General features: G+C 45.5%; 1 protein-coding gene across 1 annotated transcript in view; it reads right to left on the bottom strand.

Annotated features, from left to right (window-relative positions):
* Positions 1-103: 103 nt before the first annotated feature.
* The window catches only part of RALGAPA2 (Ral GTPase activating protein catalytic alpha subunit 2), a 143,512-nt gene continuing 124,470 nt past the window's right edge, over positions 104-19,145 (bottom strand). Inside the window, exons 40-42 of the mRNA XM_019474419.1 lie at positions 17,209-17,330; positions 6,459-6,498; positions 104-2,900 (exon numbers count right to left, since the gene is read on the bottom strand). Of these exons, the coding sequence (XP_019329964.1) occupies positions 6,494-6,498; positions 17,209-17,330 (127 nt within the window). The 3' untranslated portion in view covers positions 104-2,900; positions 6,459-6,493. The remainder of the gene's footprint in view (positions 2,901-6,458; positions 6,499-17,208; positions 17,331-19,145) is intronic.

A 19,145-nucleotide genomic window follows, 5' to 3' on the forward strand; every position in this document is an offset into this window, starting at 1 on the left:
GGGGTTGTGCGCGGCACCGGCCGCCGGCGTCACCGGACGGTTGGAAGGCAGAGCGCCCGCCCGGCCGCGGCACCTCCTGCCTCACAGACGCTGCACACACCATGCCGGTACGTACCTTTTTATTGCTCTTTTTAAGACTTTTCTTGTGAGCTAAGATTTATTAAGTTTGTGAGGGGTAACAGAACAGCTTTGTTATCCAGTTCATAGTACAAAACACCAGCTGAATTTTTACAAATTAATATTTTTAGGTTTTTGACATCAGGAAAATGCTATTTTCATCCGTGTTTTAATTCCTCCCTGAATGAGAGACATATATTGCTCTAATGAGAAAAGTCTCCTTTTATTCAGAAGAACGCCTTTGAAATTATTTCAGACCATTTATTGGATAACTAAGAACAAGACAGCCTCGCCTATCCAGTCCTGAAAATAAAATAAATTAAAATACACATTTCATTTTCTAATTTCCTTTACTGACACACAATCAGTAGAAAGCAAAACCAAAATGTGAGGCAGAAAATCAAAATGGCAGTCAAAACCCTTAGCAAATGAGGCTCCTTCCCAGCAGGACGGCTGCGTTACCCACGTCCCGGTGTGCCAGCCAGGTTCATGCTCAGTGCCTCCAGCTCCTGCTCCGGGCAGCAAGGGCGCCCGGCGGCACCTTGGGCTGAGCTGGCTGCCCCTCGGGCCAAATAACCCACTGCACAGAGCCCATAGCAAAGCGCTGAGCTACCTCAGTGTTACTGGCAATATTTATAAAACGGTGTCCCGTATTTACAGGGAGGTCACAGGGCTGGACGCTGACAGGCAAACAGAGACGTTCACATTAACACCTAAGTAGAAGTGCAAAAAAAAAAGGGTGGCCCGATGGTGCCTTTTGCTTCACCGAAAACCAAATCCCCTTCACTTAAACCAAAGCACGTTAAGTTTAGAGGTGTGCGTTTGAATGCCAAGTAGCAAACCAAACCAAAACAGAACAAAAAGCAACAATGCGAACCAGACCTGAGGAGGGTTAGGAAGGCGGGAGGGGGTCTGACACAACACTTGAGAATGGGCAGACACCGATGTTCAAAACATCAAAAAAAAAAAAAAAAAGTTCACACAATACTATTTGCTTTACAGCCATCTCCTCTTCTCGTCCACGCGCGCCGGGAGGGCCAGGGAAGCCCAGGCTGAACGTGGTGCCCAGCCCCAGCGTCGGCCGCTGGCGGGTCCTGCAGCAGTCGTTGGGCGGAGGCTCGCGTTCTGCTGCGCGTGGTGTCTCTCACAAGTCCCTTCATGGTGGAGCATCGACGGATTTCTGCTTTCAGTCTGGCCATCCTCATTCACACCGAGTACTTGCAGGATGTCTCTCAGATTTCTTTTGTTTTTATAATACAGGGTTCTTTCAGCTATAAAAAGTCAACACCCCTAGAAACCTACGATACACGTAGACTGAAACACACTTCCTATTGAAAATACAAGATTTGCTCACTACACAAAGTGCCAAGAGGATGCTGCACGTCCTCAAAAGCCTTCAGATTTATTTTATTCTAACTAGAGATGCTTCAGGGTGCGGGCTATTGCCCTGATGTTGTGACAAGGTGAGGTGGTTACCTAAGAGGTGTACTGTCTAATTATTCAAACTGTGGTGAGAAGTAGTCGTGGCAAACGTGCGGCATTTGCTCTTCAAAAAGGAATTTGGTTATTTTTATTTTTCTAGTGAGTAGTTCACAGTACGCAGCCATCACATGCACTATTGCAAATGACACAGCAATCCCGAAGCCAAAGCCAGTGCGGAGAGAGGACTTCTGTCTAAAATAAATGCAAAGACGTGAAGGTAAATGGTTGAACCCAGCTGGCGCAGTAGCGCTAACGGGTACCTCACGCCTGCACTGGATGCTGCCGCCCCAGTCATCACACCTCTGCTGCAGGCGGGCACCTGATGGGCACTAAGGAGAGGAGCCCGGTCCTCTGCTCTGCTGTGCTGGACTGGGCACGACCGAGCAGCGGGTGGAGCACCTTTGGCTTCGGGATTTTACACAACAGGTAGTGACGTATGACCTTGATCAAGATGCCATGATTAAACAGATTTTAACGCAGGTGCTGCCACTTTGTGAAACTGGCAGTACCCTCCTGAATTTCGGGTAAATGACCTCTTTGATGATTACTAATTCTTAGCTACACGCACAAAACTGGTGCTGGATGAGCACAGATGACAGAAGGGGAGCAGAGGCTGACCACGGGCTGGAAAGCACCTCCATCATTCACCCGCACTCCAGAGGAGGGGAACATTTGTTACGTGGCTAGTCATATGAAAACCTCTATTTAGACAAAATTCCCTAACGCACAATTAAGTGTTGACCGGAATGACTAAAAGCAATGCTCTAAAGTTGCATTAAATAACTGGTTTCAGTACTGGTTCGTGTCCTCTTGCTGCAACACCAGTACTTGTGCACAGGTGCTCGGGGAGGAGAAGTGTGCGCTGCCATCAGCCCCACGCGACACCAGCGGTGAGAGCTCCCATCACCCTCGTTCTCTTTGTGACGGAAACAATCAAGTGAAATGCATGACGATGATGCAGGTGATACCTGATCATCGGCCATGTCTGCCTGAACACGAGAACTGCAATTTTACAGAGCAAACCCCTTGCCCATCCCCTTCAACATGTGCTCATCCAAAATTGCAGGTTCTATAGACGGAGTAAATAATTTATCTGTTTTAAGGTCTCTTGGGTTCCCTCCGCTGGAGTGCCGCTCCCGCAGCGCCTCAGTTGGAAGACTTGCTGAGAGCACTGGCGGAGCGGCGAAGCTTCCCAGAGACTCTGCTCTTCGAGGCACGTGGTAATGTGGGCGAGGTCTGGTCTGCTAACTCTATTCCTATGGTGACAGTAAGGTCAGCGCTTGCGCTTGTGGTGAGGCAGCCTGGAAAACACAACGGGCAGAGAAAAAATAACGTAAGGAAAGAAACAACCTGCCTGTCTTTGCATCAGAATAACTGCTTGGCAAAATGCAGCCCCTCTCCACTTCCTCTTCCAAATTAATCTTGGCTATCACTCAGGCGAACTTGACATTTATAGCAGAAATTTGGCCCAGGCAGCTGAGGAACTGCCATACTGTGCTCTCCTGGAGAAATAAGGAATTTCTCTTTGCCAGCTTCCAGAAAAAGTGAGGAGCGGCCAGGCCGAGAGCGGTCGGCAGCGCCCAGGCAAGCGTGCGAGAGCCCCCCCGGCAGCAGCCCCTTTCGGGCCAGGCGCGCCGGTTCACGCAGACCCTGCAGGCGCCGACGGCTCCAGCAGCTGCCCGCAGCCTGGCGCTGCGAGGCACCGCAGCGGCCCCGCACCGGAGGAGCAGATGCACCAATCCTGCTCGCTCAAAGCGCCAGCAAAACCCACATAATGGAACTCGAAAAATGTTCCTTTCAAGTGTGTGTTATATAAATTTTTTTTTGCTGTGTGTCAGTAAACAGCTCTTCTGTATTTAATCTACTACGGAGAGCTGGAAATGAGTTTCCATAGCGTGAACGCCTTCATGAAACTCTACCTGGAAGGCGTCTTAGCCTCTGATTAAAAAAACAAAGAATCCCAATTTTTTTCTAATTAGTTCCACTACTTAAACAGGACACTAAGTACCCATCGTTATCGGTGCACTCACGGCCACCATTCAAGAACTTTATTTGTGGGCTGGGGAACCTGGATGGCTGTAGCGGTGTCTACATGTGTTTACGCTTTGTTGTTCAACAACATGTAAGTTACATCTCAATTATTCCCCACAGGCGATTACGACTAGGGGCCAGGACTAAATAGGTTGTCTGAATGAGAACAGATGAGGATACAGCTATTAAACTAAGAAATAAATGAATAAACTGAGGTGCGTGCGCGTGTGCAGCTCCTGCCTCTCCCCTGCGCGACTGTAATGGTGCTCTGAGGAATACAAACACGCATGCTGCAACCCAGCCCTGCTCTTGCTGCTGGGGTTCTGACCTGTCCCAAGGCATTTCCCGGTGTGAATGTCATTTCATCAGCTCCCTTGGGGTACAGTATTTTTAAACCACGTTACAGTTCTTTCTCTAAGTCTTAACACAAGGGGTTTTATTAGAGGCGGGATGGAGGAACAGCCTCGCACCCAGGTGCTTGCGAGGCCGTGGGGAGAACGGAGGAAGGCTCCGAGCCCACACCGAAGGCCGGGGCCAGTCTCAGCAGCTGTGCGACCACCTCTCAACTCCAGACTGATGGTTGTATTTTGCAGCACAAACCTATTTCCCATTCAACAATAAGCTACATTTTCAGGCTGTGCCTTTATTTGCTGTTAGTTTATGTGATTGACAATTACAGGGGTATCTTTAATACTCCCTTCAACTGTATTAGCCCAGGTGATTCTCAAACGTGCGGAAAATGCACCAAAACGCAGCTAGTGCCTTGGCTGAAGCTGCCGATGGTTGAGCTGCCCATCGGGCAGCGGTGAGCAGGGACAACCTCACTCATGACCAGGGCGAGCCTTGCCCTTGTGAAACACGTCAGGAAATTTTTGTGGTTCAGCAAGGCAGACAGGACATCCGTGGGCAAGGTCTCGGCCGCAGGGCTCTGCAGGCAGTAAAGCGCCTGGGACTCGATCCACCTTCTAAGGACAAAGACCCAAGTTGACTCAGCTGCGTTTTCAACACCCGGCTCGAGTGATTCGGGGTATTTTAAACCTCATGCCAACACACAACCTATCTCACCCCATCACTAGGCATTGCAGCAGCCTCACTCTGTGCATTTTAACAGCTTGCATTGATCCTGTTACTTCTCGGGAGTAATGCTTGGGAACTCCATGGAGTTTGTTGGGCACAGGCAGCATCGTGTTCTGTTTCCTCACAAGGGTTAAAACTTTGTCCTCATGCTTTAGCTAACTCTAGATATTTTAATGACTCAAAGCAGTGAACAATGCTGAGGTCTGGTTGCAGCTAAACCCAAAGTACCTCTTGAAATCCCTTAGCCAGTTTGCAAACCAGCGTTTGCATTTCAAAGACAATCTTTACTTACCAGATTTATACTTCAAGACAATTGACTGAAGGGGAAATATCGCATTAAAAAAAGGTGAAAAATGTGACTTAGCGTGTAAAGGCATTTTCTGTAAAAAATGTGGAGCTGTCAGTTTTGGATTAAAAACAAAACCTGCGGTGCTGTTCGCGGGGAGAAAAGCGTGGGGGAGGGAAGGGCTGTGAGGGAGGTGTCGTACTTTACATTCCTGCAGTTAAGCAGAATGGCAGATGGTCAAAATAATACAGTTTTCACCAAATGGACAAGTTCAAGCAATATTCATGCAAGCGCTGAACAATGCATCGCCTGCGCATATGAAAAGCAGGGCGGCTGCGGCAGGCGGGGGTGCAGGCCAGGCACACCTCGCTCCTGGAGCACCCACAGCATCCGCCCGCCTCAGGAGCCGGCACATTCCTTCAGTCCGAACTTTCTTCTGGCGAGTCCTTAGCTATGCAATCAACCTTGAAGCTCCCCCGAAACTGCCTTGATTGATAGGGAGACAGCAGCTGCAGAGTGAGCAAGTAATAACCACAAAAGATAAAGGCTTTCATACAAATATTATAATTCCACTTGCAAGCTGTCTGGCACGAACTCTAATTACTTGGCCGTCTTGCAAGGGGAGCCTGCAACTTTGCTCAGAGACGAGGCTCCACTCGCTCAGCTGCGCTAGGGAGAGAAGCAGGGCTGCGCACACCCGCCGGCATGCGCCCGGGAAAACCAGCGTCGTATTGATGTTAAGGTGCTCGTGAGAGGCTTAGTTCTTTTTCTTTTTGCAGTGATGTGGAGGAGGGGTTTTTTCCCTCTCTTGGTGTGTTTGTTTCGGAGGGTGCACAGGCAACGTGAAATTACGCAGCTCTGCAATGGTGTAGTAAATAAAAAATACTAGTTTCTGACTCACAGGTGGACCAGCAGAGTGCTTAAAATTTACAACTCAGCCAAATGTGAAATTTGCAAAAAGGGGGAAAAAACCCACCAAAAGCTGCACCGCAACTATCCTGCAAGTCGCGCTGGTTTCCGGGTGAGCACCGGCACGGAGGTGACGCCATGCAGCTCCCACGGACGCTCGCCACCAGTGGGCCAGGGGTTGCACCCAGCATATTGCCGGTGGCTGCCCCGTCCCTGATCCCGTCCCACGGTGCCCTGGCCACAAACACCCAGCTGTGACCAAAACGCTTCCCACCGCGGCAGGTGCCGGCATCGGCTGTGCCCGGCAGCAGCCGGAGGGAGCAGCAGCTGCCTGGGCGGGCTGGGGGGCAGTGGGCACCCCACAGGGCTCGGTGTGCGGAGAGCGGGAGGAGATGGGGCAGTGGCGACAGGGACAGGCAGAGACAGACCCGGAGAGCCCCAGAGCCACCGCAGCTGCGCACTGAGCACAGGAGGAGGAAGAGGAGGAGGAGGAGAGCTGTTAGTGATGGAGCACAACGCCAGCAGCAGCGGGGCCTGTGGGAAGCATCGCTCTTACCTGCAGCAATTACCGTAACGAGACCATTACATATTCTAATCTAAAGGGAGAGAACACAAAATCATATAAATACAGGAACAGTACACCCGTCGCGCTCGTGTGAAGGTCAGGCCGGCTGCTCGCAGGCGCCCAGCACAGTGGAAACTGGCCACGGGCGTCATGGCAAACTCGGCACACAGTGGGCACCAGTTGTAAGGGCAACTCATGATAGAAAGTTCACCTCAATACCCTTAGGGACCTGGAGAGAAATGGGTACCCACAGGCTTTTTCCTTGCCCCTGTTGGTCTGTTGATTGAAAAACTAGAGGAAGGAAATGTTGGCAAAAATTGGAACGAATGATCATCTCCCTTCAACTTTTGCCAAACTTGCCAATACAGTATCGTGGGACTTCAGCAGCCTCTTACTTCAGCTACACTTCCAACGCTGTTAGTGGTCATACAATTTCAAACCTAAACCACTATTACACTGTGGGCAGGTTAAAAAAATCCAGAAAGTGAACCACATACGTATAATTGGGCCACACGAACGGAAAGTCACTTGCATATGCAAAAGCACATCATGGGCAGTCGTACTCCTGCACGCAAATAAGACGCACGTGAATGACGGATCAGATGCCTCTGCCGTCCCTTACAGGTACAAATGCTTTACGGTGATGAAGGCTTAAGCTTTTAAAATATGTTCCTTGCAGGAGGGGATTAAAAATTCAGTTAGTAATACAGATAAAAATACACTTTAAATGAAGAGTTACCTTTTGGAAAGCTAGAGATAGATAGCTTATTTTATTTTAAATCTACTGAACAGAACAAATCTGGTTTCTCATACACCACCAGGGCATGTGCTCTAGGAAAAAAAGATCTTTTAGCAGTTTCTCTTCTTGTGAAGCAATGAACGCTCCCGAAAGCAAAGTAACTCCCTCTCCCCACTCTTCAGCATATGCAAAGCACAGCAATATTGGTACTGATGATGGCGAAACATCTTCTTGGACTTCCTATGGAGAAAACGGGCAGGACCTCTGCCAGGGCAAGAGCAATACAGCGCTGTCATCGTGCAGCTGCACTACTGGGGGGTCCAACTCCTCACCAAAACTGGCTGAACCCTCCTCAGGGACACCACATGCAGAAAACCGAAACTAAACGCATCTTCTCTGTTAGCTCCCTCACTGGTGCAGTAACACTAGAGGTTTTTTTTCCTCCCCCCCCAAACCAACCAACCCGCCATAAGGCCACAGTGTTTCTGTGGTTGAAAATCATCTTTTCAAGTTGACAATGTGTTCAGCAACAGCATTTAATGAGTACAGCAGGTACCTCACACAGCTTTACAAGATACGGGATCCTTACTGATGTGCTGCAAAGCTGCTGAGTTTGCTTTTAAGAACTACAACAACAAAAAGGGTATAATTTGTGTATTATAACGCTACTGAAAATTTAATGAAAGAGACAGCGACTCACTGCTGTGAAGATTTCCCACAGAAAGTATTTGATAAAACTAGGCGGTAGGCTACTGCTATTTCTCCTGCACCTGCCCTTCCCTCACCCCCATCCCCATCCCCATGTGCAAGTAGGAAAACCCTTCGAGCCTTTAACCATGTTCACGCACACGTTTAAAGGGCTACTACAGAATCCTGAAACTAGGTTCATTTTTTTGACATGATCTCTGCAGAATTATTCTGCGCTCTCTCTGAAGCCGGGCGCTGCTCCAGACCCAACCGTTGTTAGCGAGGGGCAAGCGACACCTAACGAACTCCTCCTTGAGTGTGGCTGTGGCCACCCACCCCCTTAGTGCACGGTGGAAAAGCAGCACCCCGCAGCACTGCGATGGCGTTTTCCTTTTCCCTTATTGCCCTTGCTAATCTGGGAGGAACTGATTTGACAAACTAAGCACGAGGCTATTGCTCTTACTTGGTAAACGTTTCTATCGTATGAGAAAAAGACAAGAAAGGTGGGTCTTAATGTGTAACTCAAGTATGTAAAAACGGATTACATATCATGTGTGATCATTAAGGATTTTGAAGCTTTGTAATTGAGAAGACCCATGAAGTTTTCACACAGGCCATGACCTATCCCCCCCCAATTGACCTATCAGCCATGACAGGTCTGTGGAAATCTTTGTTTTCTTTCCCAGTAAATGTGAAGGTAATAAAATTCCAGAGAGAATCATACCAGTAAATCCGCTTAGCATTTTGACATGCTCTGCTTTCCACTCACAAGGACAGGCTGAAAATACAATACGAGCAGCATCCTGAGCCTGCATGTTCAGGGGAGTGTATTTTGAAGAAATTATCATTAAATAAAAGCAGTGGCTGTGTTTATGCAAACACACACACGTTCAATGGTCTGAAATGCAGATACAACAACCAACTGCATTAAGGATGCAGGAGATCAAATGATTGGAACTGCATTTACATCACGTGGCCCTTTGGTGCCTTGTCGTGTTTGGTATAAGCTGTTAAAATATTTCATATTTTGTAACGAGTGACAGCTGTGTTAAAGCTGCATTGAGATCTTTCATTTTTCTTACGTCTTTGAGCAAACCCCAAAGGCTATGTGGTTTGACCTCAGCAGCGACAGAGGGGATCCCCTGGAAGAACAGGCGGGTGTTCTGGCTGGAAGCCACCGAAGGCTGGCAGCTGGGCAATGGCACGAAACATCACTTGTCCGTTGTATTTGGAGATTCTTTCTATCAGCTGAATTTACACAGTCCCTTTTCCCCCCAAACCCACGAAAATGCTGCAGAAGAAAGAAGGATGTTCGAGCTGACTGTCCCAAACCTGCACCAGCAGCACAGCCTCAGGCCGGAGGGGGATGAAGGCTGCTCTTTGGAAGGCGTCGGGGGGACAGCTCAGCCCTGCCTGCGCTGGAGAGCCAGCGCCACAGAGGTCAGGCTGCGCTTGCAGGGCCAGCAGAAGTCAAGGGCCGTTTTTGTACCTGCTTCCCCTGACCAGATCGGACCCTAAGTGAGGCGCTGCAACAGCCGAAACATTGGTAAATGAGGAGGTTTGCTCCACTGTTGTTTGGTTATGAAAAATAAAAAAAAGTAGTACCTTGAAAAGCTGTAACTGAAGCAGTAAGAAGCTGAAACTACAGGTTAATCAAGGGTGGAAACAACCTTAAAAAAAAGCACTCACAGCTCCCAGCACAGGTGATGAGTGCTTGACACCATCACATACCCAGCCTTGATTGTTTTAGAGGTTTGGAAATAAACCCCAAATGTACACATCAAAATTCTAATTAGTCGTGACTTGGAGCAGCCGCTAATTAGTTCTGCACTGGTCAGGCAGCCAGAGGGACCACAGCAAGCGTTAGTGGTTATTTCTCCTTTGCATGCAGGCATATAACACGTAGCGCAGCCTTAAACCACCGCCCAAAGCCTCCCGCCCGGGCGCCAGCAGCCTGCGGCGGGCAGGACAGCACTGCACGGGCTCTCTCCTCCGCCGTGGCTGCAGGGCTGACATGCGTCAGTGCAGAGGAAAAATGCAAAGGGGCCACATTGCCTGGAGCTTTCTCGCAAGCTGACAGCTCGAGCAGCTGGAGCTGTCACCCGGCAGAAGAGAGAGGCCCGTCAAACTAATATTTTTTCCCATCCCAGCGCTGATTGCTAGGGAGGAAGCCTTCCCTTGCCATCTCCTCTCCTGGAGATTGTAGCTGGGAGAGCTCCCTCTGAGACAATCAATTAAATGGAAAAAAGAAAGGGCCCAGGCTGAGAGCCCTGATGTTGCTCTCGCACCCTCTCCGCTGTAGATCCTGAGGTTATGCTGGGCTTGAGGGAGAAGCAACCCCAGCACCTACACAGCCTTGGGGGATAGGTCCAGGCTGTATGCCCTCATAGGTGGTGGGCAAAGGGAAAAACTGCCCTGGCACCCAAAGCAGTCTGCAACTGCTTTGCAGGGAGCTACAAAGTAATGATGCGACTTCCTCACCATTCTGCACAGATTTGTACACTTCTGAAGCAGGCCTGCTCATCCTGGTGTAAATTTACATCAGACTGCTCAAGTCAGAGGAACTATAGGGGGTACGGAGCTGATGCCACCTAACGATTCATGGTATTTACTACGACTTTGCCCTATTTAATAGACCGATTCTAACCCTTACAGGGATGCTAAGAATTTTACTAATTCAAGAAAGTATTTCTCTTCCGTGAAAAAATGCAAACTATCATACTGTCAACATGCATAACCTTCGACCTTTTAAAAACATAAAGGGTCTGACCAAGGCACGGGAGCAGTCCCATGGTGTATTGAGGATGCAGGAGCTTCCTTTTTATTCCTTAGCATATAACTACCCGCAAGGTGTTTAAACTCTTCAGACTGCTAAATGCATGAGTAGATTAATGAATTAAGGAAGACACCACAGCCTGGAAACGATTTTCACTCACTGCCTGAGTCCGAAAGAGGAAAAACGGTGCTTCTGATTTCTAGTGTTGTCTTTGCGACCCTAACAAATGCTCCTGTGGGAGGAGGGATGCACTTCCACTCGGTCATTGCTTCATCATTCAACAAAATTATGATTTTGTTTATTGCATCCATGTGTCATCAGAGAAATCACTGTGATTTCTCAGTTTCGCCATTAAAAGATCCAGAAAGCGCATCAGAATTGCTCTGTCATGTTATTTGAATACGCTCATGCAGGTTTCCCTAAGTGCGAAGGAAGGAAGGAGGTAATGGAAAATATGAAATGGATTTATTCCGTGTGTCTCGCTGAAAGGCATCTCTGGGGAGAAAGGGTAAATTTTGGGTTTCTGCAGAACAGCCTGACTTTCCTCCTTCATTAAATCAGGTAATTATGCTTGATTCAATTGAAAATTTCATTTGGCACCTTTTCATTCTCTGCTATCAAGCAGCTACCATGGGCCAAGAGACAATTTCACCAAGCAGGAAAGGACCATCCGCCACCGGGCTCTGCTTCTTCGCAATACTGAGATGCAGACAGAGCCTCAGCGAGTTCTTAGGTGAGCTGGTAGCTACCATGGAGGGAACACAGTGATTGGAGACCTCCGTATTTCTGAGCCAAGGGTTTTGAGGCTGGCAGTGACGGAGATGGTTATGAAACTGCCATTCCTGCCGACAAGTACAAGTTAGGAGTTACACGCACGCGACAGTACGGTGCTGAAAGCCGCCCCAGCGCAGCGTTCAGTTGCCGGGCACTGCATGTTCCTGTGGTGGCGAGAAAGTCCAGGCAGGCGGTAGCTCTGTGGAAGAGGGGCAGGAAAGCCACACACAGATCACCGATAACCACGACCACAGCGGTAAGGAGCCCCTCCTGAATCTGCTTGTGCAGCTTCAGGATCCCTCCGAAGGCAGCCCGAGCAGCTGGCTGGGATAGGCTGCTAACCCAGCAGTGAAAGATGCTCTAGTTTGCCGAAGATCAGCTGCAAGAACTATATGGATTAAATAGAGAGAGGAAGCAGGCCAGGTCCCTGTACCTCCTCCTGAATACTCTTCAGGGGGAAGGGGAAAAAAAAACCCAACCACTTTGAGTCTTGCCTCCTTTGGTAACTCTTCCCACTCCCCTGCTCCACCTCCCTAAGCTTTTCCTCTTTGTTTACTGCCTGGACAACCTCTACAATTGCAAAGTCTGGCACCTATGATTGCACATTTTCCTTCTCACCTACTGAGAACTAAGTTTATGCAGACCTCGTAATGAGCTCTGTGCTAATGACTTAACTTCTCGTGCTTCCTTCCACATTTGAGGGCAACGCCTGTACTGGAAAAGGAAGGATTCGGCACAGAGGTTCGAGCCCGCGTCAAAGCGCCGTGTGTAGCTCCACAGCAGCGTCCCCGTCCGGCCGGTAACAATTGCCAGATGATTTCAGCACCGCCTCTTCTCACAGTGGAAACAGCTGAGCAGTGCGCTCCTAGCTGCCAGGGTTAGTCTGGAATTTTCTAAGTCCCACTTACTAGAAACTAATTTTTCAGTTTCGGGCAACACTGTCATATTGATCAAACCCAACACTTGGCATGTGCTGCTTATGCTGTAATATCATGGCACAGCTACTCCTTTTCAGATGTGTATTTTTTAAATATTCAGCTCCATCCGGCTTCCCTAAAAATATGCAAAATATTATACGGAACCTGGAGAGACTTTTATTCCACCTGGCACACAGAACTCGCAAAACATCCTACAGATTTTCAAGGAAAAAGAACAGACAAAGAAGTAAAAAAACCCAGAAAAACCAAACCAAACAAAACCAAAATGAATCATTGCTCAGTTAGCATTAAAAAGAATATAAGTCTGTTTAAGACAACAGTTACTTGGGGTTTGTTTCTGTCAAAAATATATTTTAAAATTACATTTGAAATATTCCTTTTGCTTTAAAGTGGGAAAGATAAAGCTCAGCACCTAGCAAAAAATGTTTTAAAATAAACCAAATCTTGTTTGTTGTACATTCAAGTATTTTCTACAAGAAATTTATTCATGTAAAAGTCTGGAGACAAAAGAAAAGCATGTGTCACCTTTTCAACAAAAAAGGCTGCAAAATCTCAGTTTTATGTAAATAAGCAGGCATGGCTTCCAAGGCTTTAAAACCAGGGAATGCTGCAAACGTCTATAGTTCCTCAACTCAAGTGTTGCTCCTGGGCAATGCTATAATATTCATTAAAGAATCCATTTATCAACAGATACCACATGTCAGAGTTTTCCAGCACAGTTTTCCTGACACGCCACTGAAAACGATGCTTTAAAAAAATTAAAATGGAAAGCAATAATCCGAGATGCTTTTGCCTGCCGTTTCATTCCACAATAGCTATTAGCAACTAAAAAAGCGAAGATTTACACTATATCCTTTCTGATAACGTCAAGCATTATGCTTTATTTTCCAAATCATTAGCATGCACAAGAATGACCTCATGGTGAACAGATGCACTTGGATATGGCAGTGATTAGATCAGTCCTCTCAGCAGTCAAGTGTGCCCATTTCAATTAACCCTTTGAAGCACTAACTGCAAGTCTACACTGCTGAAAAGCAGGTTTGTCGGTTCTCTTGAAAGTAGAAATCTACCCTTGTAAGTATAAAACCCTCAAATATAAATCTTTCTCTGGCGGAAAAGTTATCTCTTTTCCTTTCTAGAATATCCGACTCCTTCCATTTTCTAAGGGTTAACACGATTCTGGCTTCTGATCTTAAATGGAAAAAACAAACAACAAACGCTTTTTAGTCAGCAGAGGTAATTAAAGTTGGAATGCTTTTGTATCTGTTTCTGCCTGTTTCATTTTTATGATTTTTTTAAAGAACACACAAGTATTTTGTTGAATAACTGTTTTTCTTTTTGGCTGAGGGAGCAAGAACAGAAAAAGATAGCAGCTTAAAACCCCGTCCTCTAAAATGAGAGAAATCTGCAGAGGGAAAGGATAAGAATAATTCAATAGTGTTGGATTACTGAGGATTTCCTGGGCTGACTCTCATACCGAGCCTAATTAAAATACAGCATGTAATGTACCAGTTTAACAACAAAGGACCGTATTCTCATCTTTTGTTCCTAATCTGCACATCCCCTAAATGAGTTCAGGGATGTCCATTCTGCCTACCAGGCTGCATTTTCAACGTTTAAGATATACAGGGCTGTCTATGATACATACAGGGAGTTTAAGGCTCTACTTCTGAAAACAGCAAAGGAGGTCAATTGGACGATTTTCGTGCATAAAATGTAGCACCTGCAAGACTATTTGTGATATGGGAGACTAAGCCAGGGCATACTTCAAGAAACCCACATCCCATCTGAATCTAGGGAAGCATCCCTAGAGGCAGTGTCAGAAAACATAAAAACATTTAGTTCAAATAAATAGATCATAGTTAATAATACACCAATAACGTGTGTCATTAACAGCTACATATTCGATTCATTTAATGGTCTTGATTTGCTTCTTATACTGTGTTAACTACTAAAAACAATCTTAATTTTAATAAAAAACGTACTTACTCATTGACCCTTTCTATTGTGCACATGTATACACAGCTATGACAGGATTACAATTAGGTGGTATTAAGAATAAGATCAGAGGAGAATTAATCTTAAATTTACCTGAGAAGTTTAAGCAAGGCAGGGTTAGTAGCATCAGCTGGCTTGTTACTTGACAAGGGGAAACACAGACCTGTGTCAGCTCCATACATTTATTGCTCCGTGATTCATTTTTTCTGTTTCAGAATAGAAATTCCCCTTTTACATGAAGAAAAATGCCATCCATATTTCTTAAGTGGCAGACAGCTGATTTTGCAGGCATAGGACAGGTGAATCTACGCTTGGAGGAGGTCTAACTGCCCGCGGCATGAGGGAACAGGCTGCACGCTGGAAAACGCAGAGCTGCTGCTGTTCACAGCCCGAGACCGTCCTGCTTGCCCCCGGCTGTGCCCACACCGACAGGGGAACTGGCGGCTCCAGAATAGTTTTTCATCCCTTTCTAATCATTAACAGGGATGAAGAGATGGCTGCAAACTTAGTCAAATTGCACCCGAGCTGGTTCTTTATTTATTCCCGGATGCTGCCGGTACATTTGTAGTACCCCGCCAAACTAAACCACAATAAACATGGAAACAGGCAAGGCTGAGGCAGATGCTCGTGATCCGTACGCAGCTCCGCACAAGGCTCCCTGCTCGTGGGACGGGGACTCGCCCGAGCGGCGGGGGGAGTTAGGAGGCTTACATTCAGCCTCCTTGCTGATTGCCAGGATGGCATTTGATGGAAAATACATCCTAATGGCAACGACTGACACAGCTCTTGGTAATATTCGACTAAATATGCAAGTAAGTCAGTAGGTAACGTGAGGAGACTCTCTGAAGCAAAGATTTTCATGCCAGAAGTCATGACTGGCCTCCGGTTTCTTTGTGAGCATGAAATAAATTCTGGCGTTCGGAAGTCCGAAAATCAGGACATGACTGTGGCAGGTTTTACTCTTAAAAAAAAAATAAAATAATGAAATCATAAAAGCGCATTCAGGTACTAATGATTTAACAGTGTTCTGAAAAACTTAAGTAGATATTAGGAAACATTTTAAATATTTTTGGCATACAAAATATATCACAGACTTCAGAAAGTATGACTACGGTATTATCAAATGAATCTGTCCTTGCTTGTTGAACTAAATTTATATATAGTAAGATCACTGTGTGCTGTAAGAAGAACGTGAAAACTAAATACAATTATGCATAGAGCAAAGCATTTAAAATATATCAATATATCTACATTTTTATTTGCTGATACGTCAACAGATAAATGATTCAAAGTGCTAACAACACTGGGCATGAAATCTACATTTCTATTGAAACGGATACATTTTTTTTGTCTCAGGCTTTTGGCAGAGTGTATAAAAGAATTTAATTCACAGCTGTTCTACTTTTTAATGTAGAAAACATTAATCAAAGCTTTAAGTTTTAAGCTTTTCTAATGTTGTTTAGTATTCCAGTTCAACAAAGATCAATAGAGGCCATCCCTGTGTTTCTTGACGCCTCTCCAGGAAGCAGAGGCGCGATTATGTAAATAGCACCGGTTCCCCTTTACTTCTGCCAGCTTGCTTATCTCCAAAGCCTTCTGCCTGCTGCTACTGGCGACCAATGCAAGGACATGCATATACCTCTTATCTCCTAACAAAGCTCTGAAAGCTCGAGGATTGGAGCCAGTAACGTTAAACAATGATGCACGGCTGATTTTATTTGTAAGTGATTTATTTTAGTAAATTTAATTTCTTCCTTCAATTTTTCAGTTTAGATGGAAGATACTTGCTAACAAGTCAGGCTAAAGAGAAATAGAGCAGATGTCCTGCAACGTTTATATAGGTTTGAAATAATCTATTAAACAATCCGAAAGAGTAGCAGGGGATAATAAGAAAGTGCCAGTTTCACCCTATGAGTGTAAAAAAAGGGATTAAGGAATCTTTGTTAGAGAGTCCAACACACGGTGACCATATACTTTTTGGAGGCTGGAGAAACAAATCTTGAGGGTACTAGAAATCTGCATTTCAGAGTCAAAGCTTCCTTTCAGGAGACGCTTATTTAAACTCAAATAAAACAGCAAAGTAGCAGTTCATATCTTACTGACTGCATGCTAACTTAAAATCTCGATCGGGCACATAAGGAATAAATTCACAGAGGTCAGCATTACATTTTCATCTTTCGGTAGGGCTGATGAATGATGATCAGCATTAATGTGTGTGTATATACATATACACATGCACTCACATACGTATATCTATACATATATTAAAAAAAAAACCAAACAGGTTCCAGGCCAGGTGTTGGAAGGAAGCCTGAAATTTGCTCATCTATATTTAAGGGAAATGTTAGCATACTGCACGCTGCTATGATTTTCTAACAGAACACCGTTCTTACATTTCTTTTGCATTAATCCCTGACCCTGGTATCTCAGCAGCATAATCCCCGTTTAGCATTAGTAGCAACGGCTTCTACTGTGAGGAACTATTTTTCGATAAGTAAGCACCGATTCAGGCATAGCTTTTGAACAACATATTCCCAGCTCAGCAAGAAACCCACACTCCTGAATGAACCAGAGCACATTACTGAGAGAAAGTTCATTAACCTTGCTAGATTCGGGGGTTAACAGGATAGCTGAAGAAAGGAGCAGAGTGAATAGCTCTGATGCAAAACAAATTAAAATGAATGTCATCATTCCTTTTGATATTCATTAGTTGATTCAGGGGAAGAATGGTCTTCTTAAATTTGCAAGCATTTATCTACAAAAAACAGGTGTACATCTGCTGCTCAAGTGCTTCTTAGTGCTAAAGAAGAATAACGTGCAGAGACTCACCAGTTCCACCGAGGGAGTAGCTGGGAGAGGGAGAAAAGACCTGAGCGGCAAAATCCTCAAATGTCATTACTTCTTTATGGTTCTGGATTATTGCTTCGAGATACAGAGCTCTTTCTTCATAACTGCAATGACCAGGTTAAGGAAATGTGTGTGCAGAATTAAATGCTGTTACACAACGTCCACGAACACCAGCACTTCAGATCCACAGCAACACTAACCAGGCTGTACATGGGCACGGAAAAGAGGGGACCAAAATTGCCCAGTGCTGCTTAACAGTTCTGAACGCGAGCAACGAGGAGTGAACACACTTACTGGCTTGAAATTAAGGGTAATACTTTTTAGCTTCATGAAGGAAAAGCAGTGACTCAGTAGATCCAACAGATTGCTAAAGTTACCGAGGGCAGAAACAAACCCCCCAGACTGCAGGCTTTTTAAAACTGAAACCCAACTTTAACAGACAAGCTGTGGCATTATGGAAAGTTCCTGGTACACAATTTTCCTATTACAATGACCCTGTCAGACTAGAAAAATTATTAGATTGGAGAAACAAGCTACAGGACAGAGGAGAAACCCCCCCACATACTTATTTGATCACTGTACTCCTTAAATTAAATTAACCGTAATAAACACAACTCCTGAAAGCATGAAGTTTATATTTAAGGCAGGTGCTAGAAAGTGTAATCTTATGTATCCTAAATAAACGATGCACATTGGAAAAAAACACCCCACAACTTGCATGCATTATAGTCTGCATAATGCAGACAACAAAGCAATCTAAAATCAAGACTATTGCCTTTTAATTAAAACTCGGCAACCTGGAACACACAGCATTCAAATGTGTAATCAAAAACCAGTCACCAATAAAACTTACAAGCGTAACAAGCTGAAGCAACTTTCCAGCTGTCTTAATAGGACCCCTGCTTGCGGCAGCTTTTCACAGCGGAGAAAGCAAATCTTTTCCTTTTGTGTGCAGCTTCTGTTTTCTCAGAAGGTGAATCATACACTTCCAATAACAGGATAACGTCTGAAACAAATCTACAATGGGCTGAAGAACCTCACGTATGACTTTATGAATTAACGCTCGCAGGAGCCAGTATGACATCTCATTCTCCGTTTCCTCATTTAAAACAAAAGTTTTCAGATCCTCATTGCGTTTCTGTTATGGGGAAATGCATTCTAACTCTGCAAGACTGTTACGTGGGAGCAAAGGCCAATTTAAATTTAGAAATTAGGAGCAGCGAGAATAACACCAGTGACAACGTAATGCAGGTGAGGGTATTTAAAATTGAAAAGCATTACTAATTAATATTGAAGTGCCATTTGTGACTTTCATTACATTAACAAAAACACTCTGAAACAGTATTTAAAAAAAAAAAATATCAGAGTAAAGCGGTACTTAAAAACAGGATGCGATAGTCTAGTGTTCTACCTCAAGGGGAATAAACAAAGCGCATCTTAATTGCATGCAAGTTCCTATAGGCATGGTGGTAAAAAAGAAAAAAAAAGAATTTTGCTTTTAATGCTAGCAGAGGACGATTGATATGTGATAAATCTTCTTATAAACTTCCCGTGGAAGCCTGAAGAAAGAAAATCAATACATAGCATTTCAGAGTTTGCACCTGCTGACAGCGTTATTTGCTTAGTTTTTCTCTCTCTTTTCCCTAAGCCCAGGAGAACACATTCCTGATAGCGCAAGCATTAGCCCGCCTGCGTTTGGGGCTGCCTCCCTATTATGGGCTGAACTCCTGATGACTCTTGTTAATGAATAGGCTGCCAAACTTCCTAGGAGAGGAGGCACACGCCTGGGCCCTATTCTAAAGGGACTGACGGATGCCATTCACTTCTCATTATGAAGATGCTTATTCTCCGGCGCGCTCGGCTGTTGCCAGGGCTGTGCGGAGCGCGCGGCCGGGCGAGCGGCGGCCCCGCTAACAGCG

This window comes from Aptenodytes forsteri, unplaced genomic scaffold (genome assembly GCF_000699145.1).
Source record: "Aptenodytes forsteri isolate BGI_AS27 unplaced genomic scaffold, ASM69914v1 Scaffold185, whole genome shotgun sequence".
NCBI lineage: Eukaryota > Metazoa > Chordata > Aves > Sphenisciformes > Spheniscidae > Aptenodytes > Aptenodytes forsteri.